We start from the raw sequence: 27,647 nt of genomic DNA, 5'->3' as shown, positions 1-27,647 counted from the left end.
TAAATGCATCCACCATCCCACCCTTTCTGGCCCTCCTCTGGGGCCTTTGGACACCAGCCTTGGCACCCAGTGGGGACTGAAATCTCCAAGGCACGGCAGGTGTTTGGTTCCCGAAGCAGTGGGAGACACGACAGGCACTTAGAGGTCTGCGGCCTGGGTGCACCAAGCCCGCAAGGTGAGGAAGAAGTACCTTGCTCTGTTCAGTTTGGAAAACACGTCCACCCCCTTTTCCCGCACCAAGCACTGGGGATTTGTGTCCGCGAGCGTGACGACTCTGTGGCTGCATTCGCGGTTGTTCCACAGGCTCTGTGGAAAGGGGCGTATTTGATTCCGTGCACCTAGCCAAGTACTCAAGGGTACTTGATCATCTCCTTTTATATGGAGGCGGTGCGTCCCTCAGGTAAAGTCGCAGGTGTAGGTAGGTTCTGCGTGTGTGTGTGTGTGTGTGTGTGTGCGCGTGCGTGTGTGTGAGGTTAGCGGCAGCACGCGGGCACAAGCCCAGGAGACCCCACCCCAAAGGCGGCTGCGGGGCCGGGGAGGAGCGTGGGGTGGGGCTCAACTCCCACGCGGCCCCAGGAGTCTGGGGAGGTGCGGATCCTCCCGTCGCTCTCTCGCCGCCCTTCCCAACTGAACGCCACCCGGCCTACAGCTCCCAGGATGCTTCGGGCAGCTGGACTACACTTCCCGGGATGCTCCGCCCCGGCAGGGGCGGGGCCTGGGGCGGGGCCGCGGCGGGAGCGCGGGAAGTCCGGATCCCCGCGCGCGGCTGCTTGAGCATGAACGTGGAGCGCGAGCTTCGCCGTGAGTCTCCCTGCCGGGTGTGGGGCCGGGAGCGGGTTTGGCCCGCCCGACCGAAGGGGCTCAGCCTCCCGGCTTCGTCTCTCTCTCTCTCTGCAGAGCTGAGCAAGGCCAAGGCCAAGGCCCAGAGGAGCGGGCAGCTGCGGGACGAGGCGGTCCTCTGCCACCAGCTGGGGGAGCTCCTGGCCAGCCATGGTGCGTGCCCCGCGCCTGGTCCAGGTTGTGGTCCAGGACCGGGAGAGCTGGGGTGTTGGAGGTCGGGGGGCACTCGGGGGCCGGAAGGGACGGGGCCCGGCGGGAGGGGGGCGGGAAGCTTGTTGAGCGAGCCGCCCAGGGCCGCCCACAGCCGCGCTCGCCCGCGCAGCCCCCGGCTGACTGCCCGGCCCGGGCTGAAGCCTGCCGTGCCTGCCCGCCCAGGTCGCTACGCAGAGGCCCTGCGAGAGCACCAGCATGAGCTCCAGCTCCTGGAGAGCGTCGACGACCCCCTGGGCTGTGCCGTGGCCCACCGCAAGATCGGAGAGCGACTGGCTGAGCTGGAGGATTACTCGGCCGCCCTGAAGGTGGGCGGAGCCTACCCCCACCCCCAGCGCCCTTGCAACCACATCCAGCCCTCCAGGGCCCACGCTTCCTGCCAGTCCCTTTCTGAGGAGGGAAGCCCAGTCTTCAGTGTCTGACCTCTGGCTAAAGGAGGACACGCCTGGACATGGCCTTTTCTTCAGACAGCCCTGTGACGGGGGATTGTAGTCTGGTCCTTGGGTAGGCACATCATAGCCTGTCCTAGGGGCCTGGGCCCAGCAACCATTAGTGAACACAACACTTGGGCTGTGTTTGTGGGCCGGCTGGGGAGTTGGGCCCACTGTCCACAGAGGGCCTGCTCTGGCCCTGGCTAGTGGGGCTGCAGCAGCCCGGCTAACTGCCACTCGTCTCTTCCTCATGATGATGGCGGGTTGGAGTGGGGCACCACCATCCCACAGGCAGCCCTTGGCATGGAAGAGACGGGACATGTGCAGCCTGGCTTTGGCCTGCTCTGTGGGGACTTGGGGGAGTAGGGGACTCTCCTGGGCAAAGGTAGGGACCTCCTGGAGCTGGGGTACATAAGAGATTGGCTTGAGGTGGGGGAGGTTGGCTCACAGTGGCCATTCCTTTGCACCCTAGCACCAGCATCGCTACTTGGAGCTGGCCCATTCTCTGTCCAATCACACTGAGGTGCAGAGGGCCTGGGCCACCATTGGCCGCACCTACCTGGACGTCTATGACCACTGCCAGTCGCAGGACAGCTTGCTGCAGGCGCAGACGGCCTTTGAGAAGAGCTTGGCTATCGTGGACGAGAAGCTGCAGGGTGAGTGGTCGTGGGGGCCTGCCTTCCCCAGCCTCTGGTTCCAGACCTGCTGGCCAGGGAGGCTGTGGCCCCACAGCTGCCAGGTGTGCACGGCAGGTTCCACTGGTCTGGGCCCTCCCGTTATGAGGCTGAGATCTGTCCGTAAAGCCTCCCGTGAGGAGATGCGTGGCCCGTGCTCCTCACAAGCTCAGGTCTGGGTGTTGTCTGCTCTGTGTCTGTTTGTGCTCTGTCTACAGCAGGACCCCTGGGCCCCCGCAGTGTGAGACGGGTGGGGGAGAGGCTGCACAGACCCAGAGCTGGGTACCCCAAGTGGGCATGATGCCCCCCCGGCCACTGATGTGGGGGGCCATCTTCCAGGGACATTGGCCAGGCGAGAACTGAGCGAGATGAGGACCCGACTCTACCTCAACCTGGGCCTCACTTTTGAAAGCCTGCGGCAGATGGCGCCATGCAACGACTACTTCCGGAAGAGCATCTTCCTCGCCGAGTAAGGCCTCCGTCCCCAGAGGAAGGGGCCTCGTGAGAGTGCACCACCCGTCTGCCCTCCCCGCCCAGTCAGTCTCCTCCGAGCAGGCGCCCCTGCAGGGCTAGCGCACGTCGGTGTTGGGGAAGGAGCACTGCATGTCAGCACTTCCGGTGCCCTCTGTGCTATCCCAGGGGCACTCTGAGCACCTGTCACCACCCGCAGGCAGAACCACCTCTACGAGGACCTGTTCCGTGCCCGCTACAACCTGGGTGCCATCCACTGGCGCCGAGGGCAGCACTCCCAAGCCATGCGCTGCCTGGAGGGGGCCCGAGAGTGTGCACGCCTCCTGAGGAAGGAGCTGATGGAGAGCGAGTGCTGCCTGCTCATCTCACAGGTGCCCACCCTCACAGCTCTGGGCTTAACCCCCCGAGGGGCTCGGGCTCTGTGGAGTCTGCAAGTCTCATCTTCCCTTCCCCCCCAGATCCTCCAAGACCTGGGCGATTTTTTGGCTGCCAAAAGAGCCCTGAAGAAAGCCTACCGGCTGGGCTTCCAGAAGCCTTTGCAGAAGGCGGCAGTCTGCCGGACCCTCAAATACGGTGAGCCCGGGGACCTGAGGGGCCGAAGTCCCCCAGAAGGGGTGGGGAGGCGGCAGCATCAGTGTGGGCCCTTTTCCTGCTCCCCCTCTTGTTGGGAAGCGAGCCCCACTTTTCTGTGAGGCTTCAGCACCGTGTGTCAGAGGGGAACGAGGTGGTCAGGAGCCCGGCTGGGCATTTATACGTGAGCAGGACCTTCACTGGCAAAGTGGAGACAACAGTCCTGCGTAAGAGGGTGGGGGAGGGGCGCCAGACGTAGCTTCCCTTGCAGGCCAGGCGCTGCTTTCAGTTGCCATTTATTCGTTTTCCTGATCTCACGACCCCGTGGGGTGCATTTTCTTACTAACCCCTCTTACCAAGGGACGAGCGGGGCGTGGAGAGGGTGGCTGGCCCACCTGAGGGGCAGTCAGGTCGGAAGTGCGCCGTGCCTGCCTTCACGTGAGGCCCTGTCTGCAGTGCTGGCCGTGGTCCGGCTGCAGCAGCAGCTGCAGGAGTCCGAGGGCAGTGACCCTCAGGTTGCCATGGGCATCTGTGAGCAGCTGGGGGACCTGTTCTCCAAGGCAGGCGACTTCCCCAAGGCGGCCGAGGCCTACCAGAAGCAGGTGTGCGTCCCCTGCCGAGGTGGGAGGAAAGGGGCGGGGACACCCTGGCTGGCAAAGGTGCAAGGCAGCGCTGGCCTCGCTGTGTGCCTCCACAGCTGCGTTTCGCAGAGCTGCTGGGCCGGCCAGGGCCCGAGCTGGCCGTCATCCACGTGTCCCTGGCCACCACCTGGGGAGACATGAAGGACCACCGCCGGGCTGTGTCCCACTATGAACAGGAGCTGAGGCTGCGTGGTGGCGACGCTCTGGAGGTGAGCAGTGATGGTGCCCAGCCCTACCCAGGGTGCAGAGGGGCTCCAAGGAGGTCCCCACAGCTCTGCCTCAGGACGGCCACCCTCAAGTGGTGGGCATGGACAAGCATCCTCTTTCCAGGGCTGTTCCACGTGGGCGACAGTGGGGACCTGGCCCTGGCTGGGGCCAGTTCAGTGGGGTGGGCAGCCACAACGCTCATCCTTCCTCCTCTTGCTGCAGGAGGCCAAGACCTGGTTAAACATCGCCCTGTCCCGAGAGGAGGCCGGTGACGCCTATAAGCTTCTGGCCCCATGCTTCCAGAAGGCTCTCAGCTGTGCCCAGCAGGCCCAGCGGCCCCAGCTGCAGGTACGAAAGCCCACGCGGCGATTCCCTGCAGCCCTCCTGTCCTCGCTGCCCACCCCCAACTTCCCCCACTCGGGGGTCTGCTGGCCCTGTGGCCCTGAGCCGGGGTTCCCCTGCTCCTCAGAGGCAGGTCTTACAGCACCTCCACACCGTGCAACTAAGGCTGCAGCCCCAGGAGGCTCCTGACACCGCGGCCCGACTGCAGGAGCTGAGTGTGCCCAGAGACCAGGAGGAGGACGATGAGGAAGAGAAGGAGGGGGACGGGGACACTCCAGAGACCAGCGATGTGGAGCTCTCAGAGAGTGGTGAGGCCCGAACACTGCCTTGGCTGCTGCGCCAGCCGCCCCTGCGGCCCTTCCCCCATGGCCCTCCCTCCCCCCCGCCCTTCCCCCCCAGCCCCCCCCCCCCCCCCCCCCCCCCCGCCTTCCCCCCTGGTGCCAGCTGGGGCTGGGCCCTTGGCTGGGGCGGGCGAGGGTGGAGCCCTCGTGGGGGCTGCTCACTGGCGCGTGACAGGAGGATCCAGCCCCACGCAGGGAGGGCGTTCAGTACTGGTAGATGGAAGAGGGCTGTGTGTGGAGAGGCTGGGGCAGCCCCGGAACCTTCCTGAAGGAGCAAGTGATGGGAAGGCTAGTGAGCACCTGCGAAGGGAGGAAACCCAGGGTCAGACCTGGAGAAATGGCACCATGAGAGGGAGGCACAGGGCAGGCAAGATGGGAGTGCAGACAGCACGTGGGCTGCCATACACAGGCTTCGTGGTCCGCCCTGTGGAAGGTGCATGCGAGGGGCAGGCTTGAGCGGGCTGGGGCTGGGACCCTCGGGGCAGAGGCGGGCCAGGTGGTGGTGCAGGCAGGCAGCTGGCTTCTGGCTGAGAGGTGGGGGGTGGAAACCTGTCCTTGAGGCCAGGAGGAATCATTTCAATTTTGAACTCGGGCGGCTTCCAGAACCTCTCTGGGAGAAGCCAAGGGCTGTGGGAAGTCTGTGCCATACCTGAGAGGGGGTTAGGCTGGGTGTCACCGGTGAGCAGGTGTAGGGAGCCATGGGAGAGTCAGGAACCAAAGCAGGAGCTTCAGGTGACACCACTCAACAGGCGCTCGCAGTAAGAGGAGTTCACGAAGGAGAAGAAGGCTCTAGCAAGGACCAGAGGCACAGGAGAAAGGACTGGGGTCAGGCAATGAGTGAGCTGGAGGCAGGTGCAGATGGGAAGGCACCTGGGCTCACAGGATGAACTGTTTGTAACGTGACCATGACTTAGTCCGACAAAGATGCTTCCCAGGAGGGGAACAGACGTCCGGGGTGGGAAGATCCAGAGCAGGGTCTAAGCATGGGGTGAGAGGTCAGCGCTTGATGGACGGGGGTCAGGTGGGCAGAAAGGTCAGGTGCATCCCCCGCGGGCAAAGGGACTGCGGGCAGGGACAACCACAGGCAGGGCAGGGAGTGGGATGGCAGTTGGCACCGGACCTCCATCCTCCAGGTCTGGAAGGTCGGGGACCCTGGGGGCAGGGGGCACCGGGGCTTGGCTTACCTGGAGTGGGCTCGGCTCTGTTCCAGAGGGTGATGCTGAGGCCTGGTCCCAGCAGCTGGAGGAGGATGAGGAGCTGCAGGGCTGCCTAGGCCCGCAGAGGGTAAACAAGGTGAGGATGGTGTGGGGGCACTGTGTGGGCCCCCCCATGCTTGCTGGGACTGCCTGGTCCCTTCACACCTCTGCTCCCTGTCCTGGGGCAACTATCCACAGTGGAACCGGCGCAATGACGTTGGGGAGACCCTGCTGCACCGAGCTTGCATCGAGGGCCGTCTGGGTCGTGTCCGGGACCTCGTAAGACAGGTGGGCCTGCCGTCTCATTCTAGGTACTCTGTGGGCCATAGCGGGGACTTTGTCCTGGGGTATGTGGTCCCCACAAGGGGGTAGCACAGGGCATGGGGGCTGCAGGGTGCACCAGCCCCGCACAAGCCCCTGCGGGGGCCTCCCTGAGATGATGCGTCTCGTGTGCCGACCGTCTCTCTCTCTGCTGGGACCTGGGCCTGTGGGCCCCTTCTGGGCTTTGAGACCCAGGCCCTGGTCCTCCTGGAGCCTCAGCCCCGCGGTGAGGCTGGGCTCTTTCTCGTCCTCGGTCGCAGGGCCACCCTCTGAACCCTCGGGACTACTGTGGCTGGACGCCTCTGCACGAGGCCTGCAACTATGGGCATCTGGGTGAGTACGGGGCCGGCCACACCAAGGAGAGGGCCGACAAGGGCTGGGAGCTAGTCTGTGTCCCCTGGCCCGCAGACATTGTGCGCTTCCTGCTGGACCACGGGGCTGCTGTTGATGACCCGGGTGGCCAGGGCTGTGAGGGCATCACTCCCCTGCACGACGCCCTCCACTGCGGTCACTTTGAGGTAGCTGAACTGCTCATTGAACGGGGAGCGTCTGTCACGCTCCGGACCATGAAGGTGAGTGGGGGGGCAAGGGCCAGGCGGGCTCAGGCTGTGGCGGGGTGGGGGGGGTGCCCTGCCAGCCACACTCAGCTGGCGGCCACACAGGGGCACAGCCCGCTGGAGACGCTGCAGCAGTGGGTGAAGCTGTATGGCAAGGATCTGGACAGCGAGACCCGAGAGAAGGCTGGCGCCATGGAGAGGCTGCTCAGGGCGGCCTTCTCAGGCCAAGGCAAGTGGAGGCCTCTTCTGCTCCTGGGGGCGCCTGTCCCTGGCCTGAGAGTGCCCTAGGCCCTGCTTCTCGGGGGCATGTTAGCATGGGTGGCTGGGACAGTGCTGGGCACTGCGTCATGCTAGATTCCGTCTCTCTACAGCCCCCCACAGCTCCCTGGCCTCCCACACCCTTCCATGCGACCATCTGTTCGACCCTGAGATCTCTCCTCCCTCGAGCCCCTGCCCAGGACCCCCAGAGACCTCTCAGGCCTGTGCCGGCGTCTCCCCAGGGCAGGCGGTTCCAGCTGCGGCCAGGCCTCGGAGGACCAGACACAAGCTGGCCAGCAGCAGCAGCTCAGAGGGTGAGGACTACCCGGGCCCCCCCCGGCCCGCCCCCAAGAGGCCCCGGCATCGTGTCCCCGCACAACAGGCCAGAGCCGGGGTGCCTGGCTCCCCCAGCAACAGGGAGGCGGCCATCCCAGGTGTGGGTGGGGCCCAGATCAGCCGCCCCGGGCCCGGCCTGCCCTGGGGCTCGGGTGAGCCCCCCCTGCACCGAGCTGCGCTTATCCCTGAGGAGGAGTGTCTGGTTGGGGACTGGCTGGAGGACGACTCCCCATTGACCCACAGCCGCCAGGATGGCTATCTGCCCCACCCCCAGGGCAGTGGAGACAGCACCGGTCACAGTGGCCCGGGGTCAGGCAGCAGCAGGAGCCCCGGCCGGCTCCGGGCCCGGACCAGGCAGAGCCGGCTGCCCCGTCTCAGGAGTTGGAATGCACCGGGCAGGGCAGGGGGAGACAGCAGCTCAGCTGCAGACCCTCCAAGGAGCCCTGACATCTCCAGGGCCTCGGGGCCCAGTGGGGACAGCCCAGCGGCAGGCCAGCCCTCGGTGGGTGCACCCCTCAGGTGGGAGCAGTGGGGTGGTGAGGGTAGACGACTGCGTTTTCTGACTCAGCCTGTCGCCCCCCTGCCCTCACCCACCAGGGTCCGTCTTTGCCCCCTCCCATCCGGGTGCGAGTGCGAGTGCAGGATAGTCTCTTCCTCATTCCCGTCCCACACAGGTAAGCAGCACCTGCCCTCCAAGTCCCCATTCCCCTTGTGCCCCTGGGAGAACCCTCGAGTTTGCGTATCAATTGGCATGGGTAACAAGGACTCACTCGGACTGGATGTGTCACCGCTGCTGGCTGGGGGAGGTCAGAGAGCAGGGTAAGGGTGCCCTGCATACGCATAGGCAGGGCCCTGAAGGGGTTAGGTCGGGCCTTGTGGGCCCTAGGAAAAGCCTAGAAGAGCTGCAAGTATGTCAGGCTGCTGGGGGCGCGGGCATGTCCTGAGCAGGGGCAGGAGGAGGGGAGGCGCCAGATAAAGGATCCGTAGACCCAGAGCAGGGACGGCAGGAGGAGGGCGGCCTTTCTTCAGCGTGGGCAGGGTCCTGGCCAGCTCTGCTCGCCCTCTGTCCCTGCAGCAGGGAGACCCACTCTGTGGCCTGGCTAGCTGAGCAGGCTGCCGAGCGCTACTGTCAGGCCTGTGGGCTGTTGCCGAGGCTCGTCTTGCGAAAGGAGGGGGCCTTGCTGGCCCCACAGGACCCCATTCCCGATGTGCTGCAGAGCAACGAGGAGGTGAGCGGCAGGAGCCTGGGCCCCACGCACAGAGAGCGCCCCAGCACTGGGTGCCCCTGGGCTGCTTACTGGTGGTGCTTTGCAGGTGTTAGCTGAAGTCACTTCGTGGGACCTCCCCCCACTGACTGACCGCTACCGCAGGGCCTGCCAGAGCCTGGAGCAAGGTAGGGGCCCAAGAGAGCTCGAAGTGGCCTGGGCAGAGGGGCATGTTCCTGTGCCACTCTCGGGTCTGGGGCCTCACGTCCCCGAGCCCCAGGTAGGCAGTGAGGCATGCTCCCTCTGCAGCTGGCCTCAGGTTTTCCTCCTCTACCCGGTGCCCACACGTGTGGGTGGCAGGTGGGGGAAGATCGGTCCTGTTGGTGGTGGGACAGCGTAATCACCAGAGCCACCGGAGGCTAGGCCTGGGGTGGCTTTCCAGAGAAGCCTGACGTGGGCACTGTGGGATGTGGGGGTGGCTGGCAGAGGTTTGGGCCCTGCCCAGGAGGGCCTGACAAGGCAGAGAGTGGTCATCCCCACCCACCAGCCATGCCTTGGGCCTCCCACAATGCTGGGTCTCCAGGCTTGTGGGAGTGGGCTCTGCAGCACCTCTGGTGGGTGTCCCACGGCTCAGGAGTGAGGGGGGCATGTTTGGTGGGACCCCCAGGATTCACAGGGCAGAACAGCAGGTTCTGGCTCTGGTGACACCCATCCCCCCTCCAGAGGAGCACCAGCAGGTGCTGCGGGCCGTGGACTGCCAGGGTTCTGGGCCCACGTTCAGCGCCTGCTCCCTGGCCCTGCGCCAGACCCAGCTCACCCCACTGCTGCGGGCCCTCAAGCTGCACGAAGCACTCCGGGAGCTGCACCTGGCAGGGAACCGGCTGGGGGACGGATGTGCTGCTGAGCTGCTGGCCGCTCTGGGCACCATGCCCAGCCTGATCCTCCTAGATCTCTCTTCTAATCACCTGGGCCCCGAAGGCCTACGCCAGCTTGCCACAGGCCTCCAGGGGCAGACCATCTTGCAGGTAGAAGAAGCATGGGGAGCAGCAGGCCGGCCCTAGGGCGGCATCAGAACATTTACATTTGGCCCATCATTGGGTGGGAAGGTGCAGTTGGGAGTGCTGGCCACTGCCCAGCTCTGGGACGGCAAGGAGACCAGATCTTCCAGAGGGGCCCGTGTCTTCCACAGAACTTGCAGGAGCTGGACTTAAGCATGAACCCCCTCGGGGATGGCTGTGGCCAGGCCCTGGCATTCATCCTGCAGGCCTGCCCCTCACTCAGTACCTTGCATCTCCAAGCCTGTGGCTTTGGCCCCAGCTTCTTCCTGAGCCACCAGGCAGCCCTAGGTAGTGCCTTCCAAGGTGAGCTGACAGACATGTCCACATCCTGGCCCCCAGGGTTCCAGTTGTCAGAAGGGCACATCCAGGGGCACAGAGAGCCTTGTGCCAGAGGGGTCCCCGGGGCACCAGGCCTGCTGTCTCGGAGCACGTCGCTGGACATGCTGGGCCTGCCTGGGCTCAGGGGCATTCCCCTAGGACGTGCCGTGGGCCACCGTCGCAGTACCCCTGTTCTCACCAGCTCTGAGTGTTCTGTTTGCCTTAGATGATTCCACCATAGACACACCAAGGCTGCAGAGAACCTCGGCCCCAGTACTGAGAAACTGGGAACTGGGAGTCCTCCAGGGGGCTTTCTGCAGAGGTGGTGGGCCAGGAAGTGGAGCTTAGGGATGTGAGCGCACAGTGGGGGAGAAGCTGGGGTTGGGCAGCAGATGGTATTCCCCACCCCCCACCCCATCGTGCACAGACATCCCGGCCCAGGGCCTGTCTCAGGTTGCCTGGCCTGTCTCAGGTGCGGAGAGGCAGGTGGCCCAGGGATGGTGGGGAGTAGTTGGGCTCAGAAGTCTGGCCCTGCCCCCTCCTCGCCTGGGACACCCTGGGCAGGAGCTACCCCAGTTCCGCGTGCACAAAATCTCAGGGATGATAGCTTCCCCAGGCGGGTTGTGAGGGTGTTGGGCCTAGGACTGCAGCTGGGCTGAGGTGGTGGTCATGTGTGGCTGACAGAGGTTCTGGTCCCCTGTACAGATGCCAGGCACCTGAAGACACTGTCCCTGTCCTACAACAGCCTGGGCACCGCTGCCCTGGCCCACGCCCTACAGAACCTGCCTGCCCACACCCTCCAGCGCCTGGAGCTTAGCTCCGTGGCAGCCAGCAAGAGTGACTTGGGCCTCATGGAGCCTGTGGTCAGATACCTGACCAAGGTATGTCTGTGGTTGAGGGGGGTTGCCAAAGCAAAGCAACCCCGGGCCATCCAGCCTCCAGTCCCACAGCTGACACCGGGCAGGGGTGGGAGTGGCCTGGGAAGGGGGTTGCACATTCAGAAAGAACGGCTGTGGGAGAGCTGCCTGCCGCAAGCTGTGAATTCCTGGCCAGCAGCAAAGGTGCCCGGGACCCAGGGCAGCCTCCCTGCCCCAGGCAGGTCCCAAGGTCTTGCCAGGGCTCCCAGGGCTCTCTCCCTTGGCTCTTCCATGTGGGGCTGGTCCCTGTGATTTTCACGTGCCAAGTGTGACTTACACCTGGAAGGGGAGGTGTTTCCTTTTGTTCTGCAAATTGAAGGGATACTGCTCCCCTCTGGTGCACTGGGGGTTGGGCAGACTTTGCCCCCTTGTTCCCAAGGATGAAGGAAGGTATCTGACCTGGGTATGGGGCCTCTGCTGGGAGGCAGGGAGGGCAGGCACCCCACTCAACCCAGGCCCCCTTGGGCCTCTGCTCTGTCTAGGAAGGCTGTGCTCTAGCTCACTTGAGCTTGTCTGCAAACCACCTGGGTGACAAGGCAGTGAGAGACCTGAGCAGGTAATCCATTCCTACGCCATTCTGAAGGGGGTCTGGTCTCCAGGCTCAGCACCCTGGGGGAGCTAGGTCAGGCAGGGAAGGAGTACCAGCTTCTCCCCCAAGTGTGTCCCAGGACCTAGCTCCTTCCAGCTTCAACCCTGCCTCCTTCTGTCCTTCCCACAGGCCTGAGGCTCCTGAGAGCCTTTCCCATCACCCTTTGTGCAACAGCCCATACAAGGGCCACTCATGATCCTCCAGCCTCAGCTGGCTCTTGGGAGTGTTGGGCACTCAAGCCAGGCGGGCATCCCAGGCCTGGGCCTTGGCAGTGTCCAGCTAGCCCTGGGGAAGTACTTGTACCTATGTCCCCGGGTGGGGGTGCTGTGGGGCCTGGCCTATGGCTCCCAGAGCTGTGGTTTGTCTGGGGCAGCTCTCTCTAGTGTTGGGGTCTGCCCTCCCTGGAGGCTGATCACTTCTTCCTCTGTTATTTCAGATGCCTTCCTTGTTGCCCCTCACTCACTTCACTGGACCTGTCTGCCAACCCTGAGATTAGCTGTGTTGGCCTGGAGGAGCTTCTGTCTGCCCTCCAGATGCGGCCCCAAGGCCTCAGCTTTCTTGGCCTGTCAGGTGAGCCTGGGTACCTGCCTGAGGCCCAGGTGCCTCCTTTGTATGGGCTGTCACTGCCACCAGCCAGATGGCAAGGGTGGGCTGGGTCCCCTGAGGTTGACAAAGTGGGGGACAGTGACCAATGTGACTGGAAGGGGTGTGAGCCCAGCTCCTAAAACAGTGGGGCGGGAGGAACATGGGATCTCTGCTTTTAACCTGTTCAGCCTGACCCTGAGACCATAGTGGCTGGGGATCCCCTTTCACGAGGATTTCCTAATTACGGTTGGCGAGAGGAGGGAGTTCAAGGTCAGGATGCCAAAAACTTGCCACCAAGGGGTCTTGCTGGCGCGGGCTGCTGGGACCCTACCTTCCAGCCTGTGGTGTCTTAGCTTGTTCCCATCTGGCCACACCCAGGCACAGTACCCTACCAAAGCGGTCTTGAGGAGGACCCCAGGAGACACTGATTCGGTGAACTGGCCACCCAGTAGCCTGGCACATCCAGCTCGGGCCTGGGGCAGGGGAGTACCAGGCTTTGCCCCCCAGGAGGACAAGGACTGGGAGTGGGTGTGCACACAAGGAACCCCTGGGTTCTTCCTGCTCCTCACCCCCCACCCGTGAAGGCAGGCAGGTGGGGGACCTGCACACAGCGGAGGGGCTGCTCCCCACACACCTGCGTCTGTCCCCATCCCCTCCCCTAGCTCCCTGGAGCTCAGACCGGGACCGCTCAGTGTCCTCTTGAGACCCACAGGCACCCCTCTTGTGTCCATCTTGTGGATGGAGACCCAGGCACTGTCCTACAGAGTGGCACGGACGGGACTGCAGCGTGTTTTGGCCAGTGTCCGTCCTGCCGCCCGCCGGCTCTGACGGGGGCCCACAGACCCCTTCCTGGGGCTTCGGCCACGCCCCGCGCTGTAGCCCTCGGGGCCCCCGAGAAGTGCGTCTCTTCCCGAGGGCCGCGCCGGCACAGCGCACGGGCACGGGCGTGGGAGCCCCGGAGGGTTCCAGCCGCTGAGGCCCGCTCCCGCCTCCCTCCGCAGGCTGCGCGGTGCAGGGCCCCCTGCGCCTGGGCCTCTGGGACCGGATCGCGGCGCTCGTGCAGGAGCTACAGCTGTGCAGCAAGCGCCTCTGCCCCGAGGACCGGGCGGCCCTGCGCCGGCTGCTGGCCAGCCGGCCGGGCCCCGGCGCCTGCACCCTGGACCGAGGGCCCAAGCTCTTCTTCAGGCGCCTGTGAGCGGCCGGCGCTGCCCGGGCCCCCCGCCCCCCACGCCTCAAATAAACGGACGCTGCTACCGCCGCCGCCGCTGCTGCCTGAAGGGCGGGTGGGAGGCGGGAAACGGGGGTTCGCTTTGCTGTGGGGAAGCTGAGCGCGCACTGGAATGGCCACTTCCGGTCACTTAGCGGCCCCGTGGAAGAAGGCCACGCCTTCCCCGTCGGAGTCTCTTCCCGCCTCGCGCGGGCTGTCCCCCCGGTGCCGCTCGGGGGGCGGGGCCCGGCCGTTTCTGGCGCGCGCAGGCGTGGACGTCCGGCGGCCGTCGATTGGGGGAGAGGCGGGCTCAGACGCAGACCTTGGGGATCGAGCGCAGATTGCGGGAGCGGGGCGTGTGTGCGCAGGCGCAGAACGTGAAGGAGAGCGCCGAGCGGTCGATCCGGAGCGCCGCAGCGCGGCGCCGTCTCCCAGACCGGCCGAGCCAGCCCAGGTACCCCGGGCCGGTGGGGGTGGGGCGGGGGGCCGAGAAAGGGCCGGCCGAGCCGAACGGGGAGAGGCGACGCCGCGTTCGGTCCGCGGGCGTCCTCGCGCCGCATAGGGCCTTCCTGTGCATTCCTCATGTGGAGGTACTCTCCGGCGTCCGGGTCCCGCGCAGGACGGGCTCCCGGGGTGTGCCGCGTTCGGGGCGCCTCCTTGCCCCCTTGGGCCTGGTAGCAGCCCGAGCGGCATCTACACGATCAAACGTGGGCGTTGTCGAGAAACTCACTTTTCGGGTCAGAGTCCGGCTTGTGACATGCAGCCAGGGGACACTGGTTTTCGCGACCGAGTGGAATCCCCCGTACAACTACGAGCGCTTGCTCCGCGCCTCCGCTCTTTTCAGGCCGGTCCTGGAAGCCCGGGGAGGGTGGCCGAACAGCCTACCTGCCGCCACCCAGTGGGCTCTTGTCCCTCATCTGCCTTCCCGGACAGCATCCCTCCCTCTCGGAGACGCGCTCCTTAGCTTGGACCGCATTGCCCTTTCCCAGCCTCTGCTCCCTGGGCATCCTAGGGCTCCCGCCTGGACTGCTTTTTCTCATCGTTCCCCTATTAACCGTCCCGTGTGTGACCCGCCCAGCCCCAGTGTCATGGCTCAGCCCTGCTAGCCTGGGCCTCTCTAACTTCAGCGGCCCCAGCACACCTCCCTGGACGTCTGTGGAGCCTCTCCCACCCCACACATCAGCACCAGCGCGCGCTTTCTTACAAGCCTGCTCCTCTTCCCTCTTCTCCAGCTCAGGCCCCCTTACTGGTCATTGGCCCAGACACAGGGGTATTGTTCTTGATTCCTTTTTATTTTTTAAATTTTTAAAAAGATTTTATTTATTTGACACAGAGAGACACAGCGAGAGAGGGAACACAAGCAGGGGGAGTGGGAGAGGGAGAAGCAGGCTTCCTGCGGAGCAGGGAGCCGGATGCTGCCGATCTCAGGACCCCGGGATCATGACCTGAGCTGAAGGGAGACGCCCAACAACTGAGCCACCCAGGCGCCCCTTGATTCCTTTTTAGTTAACGTCCCGTTTCAGATACTTAAGTGGGTCTGGTGGTTTCATGTCCAAAGCATGTCTGGAACTGGCTCCAGCCAGTGCATCAGCTTCCTGAGTGGGCAAGACCCTCCCAGGGGCCTCATGCCTTCTGTTCTTTCTCAGCCCACTGCCTGGCTGGGAGCCTCAGGAGCTTGTCTTTAGCCATCAGTAGTTTCTGCTGTATTACTATAAAACTTCCTCTCCTGACCTGTATGGGCTGTGCACTTTGATCCAGTCTCTCCACCTTCATTCAGAAAGCCCTCTCCCCCACTTGTCTGTTCCTCTCCCTGCGTTTCTCTGTAAAGGCCTTGAGTTATGTGTGCTTTTCTCTCTGCCCAAGTGCTCCTCCCCAGCTCTTCTGATAGCTGCCACCTTCTCACCTTTCTCCTGGCTCACAGCGCCTTCAGGGAGCCCTGACCCCTCACTGCCACTGCTCTGTTCTCCTGAGATGCCCGGCGGGACCCACTTCCTCCTGACAGTCTCTAGGGCGGAGCTGCACATACTGCCCTGTGTGTTCATCACTAGCATGCAGGCCAGCCAGGTCTGAGGACCCAGAGGGGGCCCTGCACGACCAGCCAAGAGGGTCCCTGCCTTCACATGGGATAGGAAATCAAACATGAGCCAGGAGGAAGTGAGAGCAGAGTTTACTGAATAGCATAAGTAATAGAATATAGCAGATGGAGCATCTAGGAAACTCAGGAAAGAAAAGTGAGTCTCTCCTTTGCTTGGGGTCTGGGGTTTTTATCGAGGATTGGGGTCTGGTGTATGTGTCCTCTCAGGTATCCAGGAACTGGTCAGAACAAAGGTGTTCTACATAAATGAATTATACCCTGGAACCAGGAGGTCTTGGCATCAAAATGTCTAGAATCAGTGGTCTGAGATATGCACAGGACAGCCTCACCCAGCCACTCCTTAGAATTATCTACCGTGCTGGAAGACTGCAAAGAAATCAATAATTCCTTGACCTTTACAATGAGAACATAACGTTCTTTGTACTATAAGGTATGTGCAAGGTGCGGATGCAGATCCTAGCAAGAATAGAGCAGGACTGGGCACCTGGGTGGCTTAGTCAGTTAAGCATCTGCCTTTGGCTCAGGTCATGATCTTGGGGTCCTGGGATCGAGCCCCACATTGGGCTCCCTGCTCAGCAGGGAGTCTGCTTCTCTCACTCTCTGCCTTGCTCATGCTCTCTCGCTCTCCCTCTCTCTCAAATAAATAAAATCTTAAAAAAAAAAAAAAAGAATAGAGCAGGAAAAGGAGCAGAAAAGCAGTTCTTCATGGAATTCTTCTGTTTCCCTATCTCAAGTATTTCTCATCTGACTGCTGAGGGCAGGGAAACTCTTCGTGAGGCCCAGGAGTGTTAGGGGTCACCTTTGAGTTCGCGCTGGCTCTACTCCTTAGGTCTTTGCTGTGGCCACCTGAGCCTGCAGGATGTTTCACGGGATCCCAGCCACTCCGGGCATGGGAGGTGAGTGTGGCCCAAGGTGGGCCCAGGGACCCAAAGGGCCAAGCTTTCAGCCCCTGCTGCAGAGGCCAGGAGTTGTGGGGAAGTCTGTAAGTGTCTTCCCCATGCAGCCTCAGTGGGCAGCTGGGGTCTGGTGCATTTCATCACCAGGGGACCCAGAGAGGACCTCCAGGTGGGGCCAGCTGGGCACAGAGATAACAACTTCAGCATGGTTGGAATCTCAGGGGGTCCTGGGCATCCTGGAGTCAAGCCAGGGGAAAGGTCACAAAGCATGTGACAAATGTCACCTGTGCCCCGTCACTGTACCATAAGCAAGGTGTGGTCACCCTGCTGTAGAGTGAGATTGCTGAGGAGCAGCCGTGGAATGGGGGAGCCAGGTGTGGCCTCCCGGCCTCAGAGGCTTATCTTCTGCTTGGGTCCCCCGCCCACAAATTGGTGGGGTGCTGAAATTAGAATCCCATCCTCCAGCTCCCTCTGGGCTCTTTGGGATGTTTCACGGGGTGAGGCCTTGGGTGGGCTGCTGAAATGGGGCTGGGGCCAGGGCCAGTGGACAAGGCCCCTGGGGTCACTGTTGTGGCCAGCCTGCTAGCTCTCTGCTCTGTTGCAGCACCTGGAAGCAAGCCCGAGCTCTATGAGGTGAGTGGTGGACGCCCACCTGGCCAGCACTGGCCGATAGCAAACCCTGTGTGAGCCCCACCCTGCTCCTGCTGGCTGACACGCTGCCCTGTCTCCAGCAGGAGGTGAAGCTGTACAAGAATGCCCGGGAGCGGGAGAAGTGAGTCCAGCCCCCAACACACACGCCGTGCCCACCAGCCCCCCTGAGTAGCTTCCCCCAACCGCTAAACCACCCCCACACTGAGGTCAGGAGGACATGGGGTCAGGCCGGGGAAACAGTTCCCAAGGAGCCTCTGCCAGGCAGGTCAAATATAGCCTCACCCTGGGACAGCGGGCACCGTGGGCTTTGGGGGCCTTCACAGCCGTGGCCTGATGGACTCACTACCCTCAGGTATGACAACATGGCGGAGCTGTTTGCAGTTGTGAAGACAATGCAGGCTCTGGAGAAGGCCTACATCAAGGACTGCGTCACCCCCAACGAGTGAGCCCTCCGTCCTTGCACCAGTCACAAGCACCAGTCCTTGGAGGCTTGTTCCTGGGCGCTCAGTAGGAAGCAAGAGCAGGGGTCTGAGGCCTGGGGATTCATATGGTTCGACGACGTTAGTGTGGCAGCCATATTTTGGCCACCCCTCTCCCTTCTGCTTACTCTCCTCCCAAGCTCTCTTACCGAGACCCCTGGGGGAGCCTCAGCCTTCAGTGGCCCATCTCTGATCTGCCACTCAGCCCTCCAGGAGGCTGCCCTGTGTCTGGGTGGGCCGTGGGAGAGCAGGATCTGTGGACAGGGCTGGCCTGGGGCTCAGGGCATCCCTCTCTCTAGGTACACTGCAGCCTGTTCCCGGCTCCTGGTCCAGTACAAAGCCGCCTTCCGGCAGGTTCAGGGCGCAGAAATCAGCTCCATTGATGAATTCTGCCGCAAGTTCCGTGTGAGTGAGCAGGCTGAGGGAGCAGGAGGTGGGCGGGGTGGGTGCTGTAGTGAAGGGGCCAGGCCCGTGAGGCCCAGTACCCACGGCATCCTGCCCCCTCAGCTGGACTGCCCACTCGCCATGGAGAGGATCAAGGAGGACCGACCTATCACCATTAAGGATGACAAGGGCAACCTGAACCGCTGCATTGCCGATGTCGTCTCGGTGCGCCCCACAGCCTCCGGGCACCCACGGGGGGTTGGTGGCCAGGAGGGCCCATGCCCCCTGCTGTGGCCACATGCATACACAGAAGCCTGGGGCTCCCAGAGCCTCACAGCACTCAGACCCATCGGGCAGGGGTCTCCGTAGCTGGGAACGAAAGGGGTGGGCAGGCCCTTCTCCCAGGGCAGCATCCAGGAGAGGCTCCCGTGCCCACATAGCCCCAGGAGGCGTAGCCAAAAAGCAGGACACCAGCAGCCTCCCTGCGGGCCGGGGGGCATGTGGAGGACCTCACAGGCTGCGGGGATGGGTGCAGCAGGGACCCAAGTGGCCAGACCGCCGAGGAGGGAGGCAATGGGTTCTTGAGGCCAGATGGGGACTGGGTGGGGGCCGGCCTGGGCCTGGGCCTGCAGAGGAACCAGGCTTGTGGGCTGCGAGGGTACCCCACCCTGGCCCCCGGGCTGTGTCGGTGGCACCTCACACACACACTCGTCCCCAGCTCTTCATCACAGTGATGGACAAACTGCGCCTGGAGATCCGTGCCATGGATGAGGTGTGGCTCCTGGTGGGGCAGAGGGATGGAAGGGTGGCTGGGAGGTGGGAGCAGCAATAGAGAGGGGAGGGCTCCTGGCGTGGGAAGCCCAGCATCCTGTCCACAGATCCAGCCTGACCTGCGGGAGCTGATGGAGACGATGCACCGCATGAGTCACCTGCCGCCTGACTTCGAGGGCCGCCAGACTGTCAGCCAGTGGTGAGTATCCCTGCCCCGATCCTTCGCTCCCGTCAAGTACCTAGAAGCCCTTCCCCTGCGCACACCTCAGCACCGTGCTCCCACAGGCTGCAGACCCTGAGCGGCATGTCGGCCTCTGATGAGCTGGATGACTCCCAGGTGCGCCAGATGCTCTTTGACCTGGAGTCGGCCTACAACGCCTTCAACCGCTTCCTGCATGCCTGAGGCCTCCCTGTCCCGGGCGTCTGGGGAGGAGGGCTTTCAGGCGGGCCCAGTAGAGGGCTGCAGGTGCGCTGCATGCCTGACCCTGGACGGTCTGCGTGTGTCCCTCCGTCCATAGCAGCTCCGTGTGTGTCTGTCCGTGGTGTCTCAACCCTGGAGCCTCCTCCCTGCCCTCCCCGGAATAAAGACACTTTCTGACCCCCTTGCTGCTGTGGGCTGCTCTCTCCCAGCTAGGCCCGCCCTGCCTGTTTGCCTTCCCTCTGGGCCTCGGGTGGGATCCTGCCTCACCGGAGCACACAGGCCCTGAACATGCAGCCCATTCATCAGGGTCTGAGCACCAGTTTAGGGCCAGCAGCCTCCCTGGTGGGCACTGAAGCCTTTGCCTGGGCCAGGTAAGGCTTGAATCTGACCACAGAGGAAGCTGCCTATCACACCCACCTCCCCACCCCTCGTCTGAGAACTCTAGGCGCCTAGGGGCCCAGCTGGCTGGATAGGGAGGCTGCTCTGCTGCCCCACCTCCCTCTCCCTGCCCTGGGGGCACCATAGGCCAGCGCAGGGCCTGGTCCTCCTGGTGGCTCACCAGGGCCCCAGTAGACAACAGATGGGGGAGACAGTTTGTCCTGCCCACGGAAGAGGGTGTCCCTCCCTCGGGAGCAAGGCCGTGCTGGTGCCCCAGGAGCCCTTGGGCCAGTCTTGCCCAGCGGCTGGCGGGGGGAAGGTGCAGTCTGCAGGTGAGGACATGGGTGTTCAAAGGCCAAAGCTGGTTACCTGCTCTGCAGGCAGCCGCCGCCCGCAGCGTCACATCAGTCCACGTCCTCATGGGCGGGCAGCAGCAAACTGCAAGACCAAGGCTCCGGATTCTGAAATGCGTTGTTTCACGTCTTAGCAACCATGGCATGGGATAAGGAACCTGCTAGAGTTCCATCGGAGCATTTCTTTTCCTAGTAGCGTTTCTAGATGTCTGTGGCCTTGTATTTCAGGTGGTGATAAGGTTGGAGGCTGCCAGTGGGGAGGTGCCATTTCCCATGGGGCGGTCAAGGACAGCAGAGCAGGCAAGGAAGAGAGGAGCAGGGAGGCCTTGGGTTTGTCCCTGGAGCCCCGGATGCCAGCAGGGGCCTCAGAGCAGAGGCGTGCACGTCCCTTGGGTCTTACGAGGCAAAGACAGCAGAGACAGGCGACTGGTGGGGGTGGGGGGCAGGGTCAGCGACAGGCGGAGAGGGGCCCTGGGGTTCTGGGTGTGGACTGTGCTGCGTGTTGCACCCACGGTGTTTGCCCCTGGGCGGGGAATACCCAGCCTAGCACCAGAACAGCCCGCTGGGGGAGGTCCTGTTGACATGTGGACACCTGCAGGGAACAGGCTCTGTGAGGGAGTGGCCAGAGTTGTTTGCATAGGCCTGGTCTGACTTGGGCCAGCTGGTCAAGGGGAATTGTCAGGTGGACGGCTGGACATCAGAGGCGGGAGTTCCGGAGGGAAGACAAACGCTTGGCATCTCCAGGGCAAAAAACCGCCATCATAGGTTCCAGGAATTCTAGCCAAGAGGCCCAAGGACCGGCACCATCACACTTGCAGGTTGGGAATAGAAAGACCAGCAAAGGAGCCAAAGAAGGGGTGGGTAAGGCCCAGGAAACCCAGAGAGACCCTAGACAATGGAGGAGCAAGGGGGTCCAGGGCCAGCTGAGATGAGGAAGAGCTCCACCGAGTCTGGCCTGTGGAGCTCTCGGGGACCTTGACCAGATTGGAGGCGAGGAGGGGAGGCTTCAGGGGAGCCTAGAAGAGACTGCCAGTACTAGAGACCCCAAATCCTACTGTCAGTGGCAGCTGAAGGGGCAGGGAGGGTTCTTTTGGTCTGTTTTTTTTAATTGTAATAAAATGTAACATGAAATTTGCTATCTTAAACACTTTTTTTGAAGATTTTGTTTTTAAGTCGTGTCTACACCCAATGTGGAGCTTGAACTCACAACCCTGAGATCAAGAGCTGCAGGCCCACCAACAGAGCCAGCCAAGAGCCCCAACTGTTTTAACCATTTTTTTTAAAAAAGATTTTATTTATTTATTTGACAGAGAGAGACACAGCGAGAGCAGGAACACAAGCAGGGGGAGTAGGAGAGGGAGAAGCAGGCTTCCCGCGGAGCAGGGAGCCCGACGCAGGGCTCGATCCCAGGACCCTGGGATTATGACCCGAGCCTAAGGCAGACGCTTAACGACTGAGCCACCCAGGCGCCCTGTTTTAACCATTTTAAAGCTCAGCAGCATTAAGTACATTCACAATGTCATGTGGCCACCATCACATCCAACTCCAGAGCTCTTTCTGTTCTCCCAAACGGAAACTGTCCTCAGTAAACACTGACTCCCCATTCTCCCTCCCCCAGCCCCTGGCAACCATCATCCTACTTTCTGCCCCTAGGTTTTGACTAGGTGCCTCATATGAGTGGAATCATACAGGATTTGTCTTTTTTGTGGTTGGCATATTTCTCAATGTTGTGCATGTATCAAAATTTCCTTCCTTTTTTTAAGGGCCATGCCTAACGTGGAGCTTGAATTCATGACTCTGAGATCAAGAATTACAGGCTCTACCAACTGAGCCAGCCAGGCATCCAGAAATTTCCTTCCTTTTTAAGGCTGAATAATATCCCATTGTATGCAGAGACCACATTTTGTTTATCCATCCATCCTTCGGTGGACACCTAGGGTATTCCTGTGTTGTAGAGGTTGTGAATAATGCTGCTGTGGATGAGGCTGTGTTTGGAAACAGGAGTGACTGCAGTGTGGTTGGGTGATGGGACGATGCAGGAGGGCCAAGGGACACAGGAGACGGTGCAACACCACGTAGGACGCAGTCAGATGTCGGGGAGCTGGTGACACGCTCTCTGGGAGGGGGGGGACAGGAAGCAAAGGAATGGGGGCCAGCACTGCGGTTACTGAGGTCAAAGGGACTGCCGAGGGGAGTGGAAGCAGCATGCTAGGCCCTCAAGGGCTCAGGCAGGTCTGCCAGTCGGCCCAGGGACCCAGGAAGGCCAGGCTGGATGGCTGGTCTGAGATCTTTGCCCAGAAGCTAACAGGCTGGGCAGTGGGTGGCCTGAGCCAGCAGCGAGATCCAGACTCAGCTCTAGGCAGCCCAGCGGTCCCTGTGCGGTGGGGTAGGAAAGAGGCCAGTTTGGGCCTCTAGTCTTCAGAACTGTGCCCAAAACTCTCCAGCTTCCCTCCTTGTTGACTCAGAGCTCCAAGAATCCTCTAAATCCCTGGCAGGCTGTTCCTATCTCCTCTGACCCAGCTCCCTCTTAGGACCCAGGGACATCAGAGCGCCGCGCAGTCCAGCTGTGGCACCCTCTAGCATGTGTGTGGGTGAGGTGACCTCAGACCCAGGATGCTGTGCTCAGCATGATGCCCTGCCCTGGGCACCACAGGACTCTGGGGACAGAGTCCTCAGGTCTAGGCTCCCAGCAGCCCTGGAGCTTCTCTCCCACCCCAACCACACCTCACAGGGCTCAGGGTCAGTGTTCGGCTGCACCAGGTGGGGAAGGGGACGCCCACACACTCCCTCCAGGAGGGGTCGGCCCTCCCCCCCCACTGCCAACTAGGCAGAGATAAGCCAAGAGGTTCAAAGGCCAGAGAGGGAGTCAACAGGGAGGGGCAGGTGCAGAACTGGGAGTCACAGCCCTCCCTCAAGATTCTGGGTCTAAAGCTTGGGCTCCTGCCCAGATAGCCCGAGACCCTTGCCCAGTGGCAGCAAGCAGAAGGCCCAGGTTCCCCATTTGTCCTGTGGGGCTTTGGCCATTTCCTCAGCAATTTTCCCTGGGGGGTTTGGGAAGGGGAGCGTGACTCAGCCAGCACCTTTTCAGTTCCCTCAGAATCCAATCCCCAACATGGGACACCACAGCCCGGGCCTGGGAGGAGAGGGCCCCACCTCCCCACCCCCAACTGGAGCCTCAAAGGCTGGGGGTGGGGTGCAGGTGTCTAAGCTGCCTGAGCCAAGGAAGCCAAGCAGGGAAGGGGCTGGGAGGGGAGTGGGACAGGGGCGTGTTCAGGGCCCATCAGGCGGAATGTTGGGGACGGGGCCTCGTGGGGCTGGGGTGGTATCCCTGCACGTCTGCCCCAGGGCCCCCTTGTTGGCAGCAGCCCCTAGAGAGAGGGTCGCCCCTCGGGAGTGGAGAAGGCGGCCCCGCCCCGCAGCTCTAGGGAGCCACAGGCGAGCTAGCAGATGCCCAGGCTGCCCTTCCAGGAGAAGGGGCCCAGTCCTCGCCCCCCACAGGCGACGGCTCCAACCACGGGGAGGATCTGCTGCTGGAATGGTTAACCTGAGGCGCCTCGGGCAGCCAATCACAGAGCCCTGCAGGAAATACCTGGGAGAGGTCCTCTTTGTGCGGGCGGGTCAGAGCCCAGCCCCAGTCTGGCCCTAGGCTGCCGAGCGGCCTCCCCAGAGCACAGAGTGCACGCGGTGGGGGGGGGCTCAGCATGCCGGTCCTGGTCCGACTCAAGCTGGGGCTGCTGCCGGCTTTGCTGCTGGTGACCGCGATGGCAGCTCAGCCTCCCCGTCTGCTGACCTTGCTGTCCTCAGGCCAGGGTGCTCTGGACCGTGTGGCACTGGGCAGCCTGTTAAATACACTGGCGGACCGTGTGCACTGTGCCAATGGGCCGTGTGGAAAGGTAACTGCCCCACCCGGTGGGTCCCCCAGCCTGGGCCCGCTCCACCCCAGGGCTGGAAGCAAAGGGCCCTGGGCAAACTCCAGGAGGCGGGTCAAGGTGAGGCTGGGTGGCCAAGCACCCAGGCCCTGCCTGCGGGCCTGAGCCCACCCTCCTCCGCTCGGAATTCAGGCAGGCCTGCGCTCCCAGGGTTGGGGGCTGTGCTGGGCACGTACAGCTCCAGGATCTCAGGGCAGCCCCCTCCCCCGGCAGCCCCCAGGCCATCAGACTGGCAGTGGTTCCAAGAAGAAGCCACCCTGGGATAGAGGGACCACTGCCCCGAGCTCTCTGGGTGCATGTGTAATGGGGGGGGGGGCATGTGAGAGAGCGATGATGCAGGGGTGGGTGAGAGAGGGGGAGGGCAAGACCGGTGTGTGTGGACCCCAGAGGGAAGCAGGCAGCTTCCTGACCGCAGGTCCCTGGCTCCTGCCCACCTGTCTCTGCCCACAGTGCCCATCTGTGGATGATGCCCTGGCCCTGGGCAGGCCCGAGAAGCCAGGGCTCCCTGGGGGGCCAGCCCTAGAGCACAGATACATCGCCCGCCTCAGTGCTGCTGCTGCCCTCTACCTCAGTGACCCCAAGGGCACCTGCACAGACGTCCGGGCTGGCCGCTGGGCCACTCGTGCTGACCATCTCTTGGCCCTGCTGGAGGGCCCCAAGGCCCTGACACCAGGCTTGAGCAGGCTGCTGCAAAGGATTCAGGCCCGGGCTGCTGGCTGGCCTGCTGCCCAGGAGGTGAGGGGCTGGGTAGGCCGGCCAGAAGGGCCTAAGGGGATCAGTGGGGAAGGGAGACCACTTAGTGGGCTGGGACTGGTTGTAGTGGGCAGGACATCCCTTGAAGCCTCCTGGGGTACCTGGGGGAGTCTGGGGATATACTTGGGAAGCTAGGCTAGGCTGACGGATCACAAATGGATGTCCACCACCACTTAGGGCGGGGACTTGGGAGCGGGGGGCTCATCAGACAGGGGCTGAGAAGAATCCTGGGACCACAGGGAGGGATCAGGCCCAGGTCTTAGGGCTGGCAGAAGTAGGTGGTGGTATTCTGAGAAGGCTGGTCTGCGGCCAGGTTGGGGCAGGTCTTGGGGTCAGTGGCACTCAGGGGACACCAGGGGCGATGGCAGACCTGGAGACCAGGAAGGCCACACTGCAGGCAAGGCTGAGCCCTGGCTCCTCCCCCAGGCCTGTGTGGACCTGCCTCAGCTGCTGGAGGAGGCAGAAGGGGCAGGAGCTCCCAGCAGCCCTGGCCCGGTATTGGCCGCCCTGTTGGACCATGTCAGCAGTGGATCCTGTTTCCGTGCCCTGCCGACCCCCCAGTACTTTGTAGACTTTGTGTTCCAGCAGCACAGCGGCGAGACTCCCAACATCACACTGGCTGGTGAGGCCTCGGCTGGGCCAGAGAGCGGGCAGTGCCCTGAGTCCCCAGCCTCCATGTCCCTGGGGAAGGCAGGCCTGGAGCCCATACAGACTTTGTGATTCTGTCCTCCCTGCCAGAGCTGGAGGCCTTGATGCAGCGCCTGGGGATAGGCAGAGCGGCTGAGACACACAGTGACCACAGTGACCACGGTCATCTGAGAAACGGGGCCAACCACCAGGGCCCTGTGCCCCTTGCCACCCCGAACAGCAGCTCCAGCCTGTGGGACACAGTGAGCAGCCCCTGCACCATAGTCCTGGGGAGAGGTGGGGTCCCATGGATCTGCTCAGGTCCCTGAACCCCTGTGCTGCCCCCCCCAGGTATGCCTGAGTGCCGGGGAAGTGATGGCCGTGTATGGGCTGTCTGAGCAGGCCGGGGTGACTCCAGAGTCCTGGGCTCAACTGAGCCCTGCCCTGCTCCAGCAGCAACTGAGTGGGGCCTGCAGCCCCCAGCCCAGGCCCCCCGCCCAGGACCAGCTCAGCCAGGCGGAGAGTGAGTGCCTGCCTCCCCAGTAGTGCCTGCCTAGCTGTGCCCATGGGTGCTGGTGGCACAAAGGTGGCACCTCACAGGGAGGAGAGAGTGGCCACAGGGCCAGGGCAGGGGTGGGGAAAGCTGGACCAGGGCTGGCAAGGGAAAGCGGCACGGGAGTAGAGGGGTGGCAGGGAAATGTGGGAGGGCCCAGGTGGGAAGGGGATGGAGCTTTAAGGGTTAGCATCAGCAGAGGTCACCGAACCTGGCCACCTGCAGCCCTGGGGAGCTTCTGCTCACTCCTGGACCCCACCTGGACTCCCTCCCCTGTGAGGCAGGGGTCGGGGACTGAGGTTGAGAGAGGCTCTCAGCTCAGCTCGTCACCTGGCTTCCTCCCCAGGGTATCTCTACGGCTCGCTAGCCACACTGCTCATCTGTCTCTGTGCGATTTTCGGCCTCCTGCTTCTGGGCTGTGCCAGCTACAGCGCTGCCTCCCACTATATCATCCAGACCTTCCTGAGCATGGCCGTGGGCGCACTCACGGGTGATGCTATCCTACACTTGACACCCAAAGTCAGCCTCAGCCTTCCCCTCCCTCCCCAACCAGGAGCTCCCCTGCCCTGTCCTTCCAGGCCCTTCCTCCTGGAGCCCTTCCTGTCCCCCTAACGTCTCTTCCTGGCCCCGGGGGGGTGGGGAATGAAAGGGTGGGAGGAGGCCTTAAGGCACCCTTTTCAGCCCCCTTCTCCCCCCAGGTGCTGGGGCTGCACACCCACAGTGGGGAGGGCCTTGGCCCACAGACCACCTGGCGCCTTGTGGCCGTGTTGGGTGGCTTCTACACCTTCTTCCTGTTTGAGAACATCTTTAATCTCTTGCTGCCCCTGGACCCAGAGGTCAGGTGGGGGCTGGATGTCGTGGGTGGGTGGGGCAGAGGCGTGGCGGTCCCTGAGCCACTGTCCCCACAGGACTCAAAGGAGGGGCCCTGCAGCCACAGCCATGGTGGCCACAGCCATGGAGTGTCCCTGCAGCTGGCGCCCAGTGAGCTCCGGCCACCTAAGCAGCCCCGCGAAGGCTCGCGCACAGACCTGGTGAGCTGGCCCTTCCTCAACGTCCCCATCCCACATGGAGCTCCCCCCACCCAACCCAAGGACCCCTTCCTGCCCCCCGCCCCCACCCCAGGGCTTTTGTCCCTGGCCTCTGATGCCGGTCAGGGGACCCAGTTCCTCCTCGCCCCTCCTCACCTCCCTGCCCAGGGGCTCATCCACGTGGACCCCCTCTCCAGGTGGCGGAGGAGAGCCCAGAGCTGCTGAGCTCGGAGCCCCGGAGACTGAGCCGAGGTGAGCCCTGAAGGAAGCCCCAGAAAAATTAGGGGCCACGGATTAGGTGCGGAGCGCCAGCGCGGGCCAGGGGCAGGGGGCCAGGGGCGCCTAGGTGGGGGATAAGGCCGGCGCCGACCCACGTCCACCGCGCCCGCAGAGCTGAGGCTGCTGCCCTACGTGATCACGCTGGGTGACGCCTTGCACAACTTCGCCGACGGGCTGGCTGTGGGCGCCGCCTTCGTGTCCTCCTGGAAGACCGGGCTGGCCACCTCGCTGGCCGTGTTCTGCCACGAAGTGCCGCACGAACTAGGTGAGCTGCGCGGGCCGCGGCCCGACGCAGGGGCTGCCGGGGCGGGGGCGGGGCCTGCCCGGGTGTGGGCGGGGCGCTCGGCCTGACCCCGCCCACCGCCCCACCCGCCCCAGGGGACTTCGCGGCCCTGCTGCACGCGGGGCTGTCGGTGCGCCGGGCGTTGCTGCTCAACTTGGCCTCCGCGCTGACGGCCTTCGCCGGCCTCTACGTGGCGCTCGCTGTCGACGTCGGCGAGGACAGCGAGGCCTGGATCCTGGCGGTGGCCACCGGCCTCTTCCTCTACGTGGCGCTCTGCGACATGGTCAGGGCGGAGGGCAGGAGTCGGCTGCCCTGGGGGTGAGCTGAGCAGGGCCTCGGAGCTGGCCACTGACCCAGTGCCTACCCCTTCCTCAGCTCCCGGCCATGCTGCACGTGCGGGACCAGCGGCCCTGGCTTCTCTTCCTGCTGCACAACATGGGCCTGCTGGGCGGCTGGACCGTCCTGCTGCTGCTGTCCCTGTATGAGGACAACA

General features: G+C 63.3%; 3 protein-coding genes across 5 annotated transcripts; all 3 read left to right on the top strand.

Annotated features, from left to right (window-relative positions):
• The first annotated feature begins 760 nt into the window (after positions 1–760).
• On the top strand, positions 761–13,262 carry TONSL (tonsoku like, DNA repair protein). Its single transcript, XM_032415906.1, has 26 exons — positions 761–801; positions 898–993; positions 1,216–1,358; positions 1,954–2,137; positions 2,495–2,624; positions 2,826–2,997; positions 3,085–3,199; positions 3,653–3,798; positions 3,894–4,046; positions 4,267–4,392; positions 4,514–4,694; positions 5,938–6,020; positions 6,122–6,211; positions 6,505–6,577; positions 6,653–6,816; positions 6,907–7,030; positions 7,173–7,897; positions 7,993–8,069; positions 8,471–8,624; positions 8,710–8,788; positions 9,324–9,625; positions 9,790–9,961; positions 10,682–10,857; positions 11,376–11,449; positions 11,919–12,052; positions 13,069–13,262. The coding sequence occupies exons 1-26, from the start codon at positions 777–779 to the stop codon at positions 13,260–13,262; spliced, it is 4,092 nt and encodes a 1,363-aa protein (XP_032271797.1). The 5' UTR covers positions 761–776.
• Positions 13,263–13,624: 362 nt separating this feature from the next.
• On the top strand, positions 13,625–19,173 carry VPS28 (VPS28 subunit of ESCRT-I). 3 transcript variants are annotated; one of them, XM_032415787.1, is made up of 10 exons: positions 13,625–13,728; positions 16,199–16,265; positions 16,870–16,898; positions 16,997–17,037; positions 17,269–17,358; positions 17,695–17,800; positions 17,903–18,004; positions 18,498–18,551; positions 18,658–18,749; positions 18,836–19,173. In XM_032415787.1, the coding sequence occupies exons 2-10, from the start codon at positions 16,229–16,231 to the stop codon at positions 18,951–18,953; spliced, it is 669 nt and encodes a 222-aa protein (XP_032271678.1). In that variant the 5' UTR covers positions 13,625–13,728; positions 16,199–16,228; the 3' UTR covers positions 18,954–19,173. The 3 variants fall into 3 exon arrangements, with proteins under 3 accessions (XP_032271678.1, XP_032271679.1, XP_032271680.1); XM_032415788.1 differs by having other exon boundaries at positions 17,000–17,037; positions 18,836–19,153; XM_032415789.1 differs by having other exon boundaries at positions 17,000–17,177; positions 18,836–19,153.
• A 4,037-nt stretch (positions 19,174–23,210) lies between these two features.
• Positions 23,211–27,646, top strand: SLC39A4 (solute carrier family 39 member 4; the record flags this gene model as incomplete). Its single annotated transcript, XM_032416122.1, has 11 exons — positions 23,211–23,595; positions 24,082–24,366; positions 24,811–25,006; positions 25,123–25,274; positions 25,363–25,534; positions 25,911–26,083; positions 26,263–26,595; positions 26,790–26,844; positions 26,984–27,136; positions 27,250–27,437; positions 27,530–27,646. Coding segments are annotated over exons 1-11 (2,016 nt in total), but the record flags the coding sequence as incomplete, so codon positions are not given.
• Position 27,647: the final 1 nt, after the last annotated feature.

This window comes from Phoca vitulina, unplaced genomic scaffold, assembly GCF_004348235.1.
Source record: "Phoca vitulina isolate PV1807 unplaced genomic scaffold, GSC_HSeal_1.0 scaffold18, whole genome shotgun sequence".
In the NCBI taxonomy this organism is placed as follows: domain Eukaryota; kingdom Metazoa; phylum Chordata; class Mammalia; order Carnivora; family Phocidae; genus Phoca; species Phoca vitulina.
This window is presented reverse-complemented; position numbering and strand designations above follow the sequence as displayed.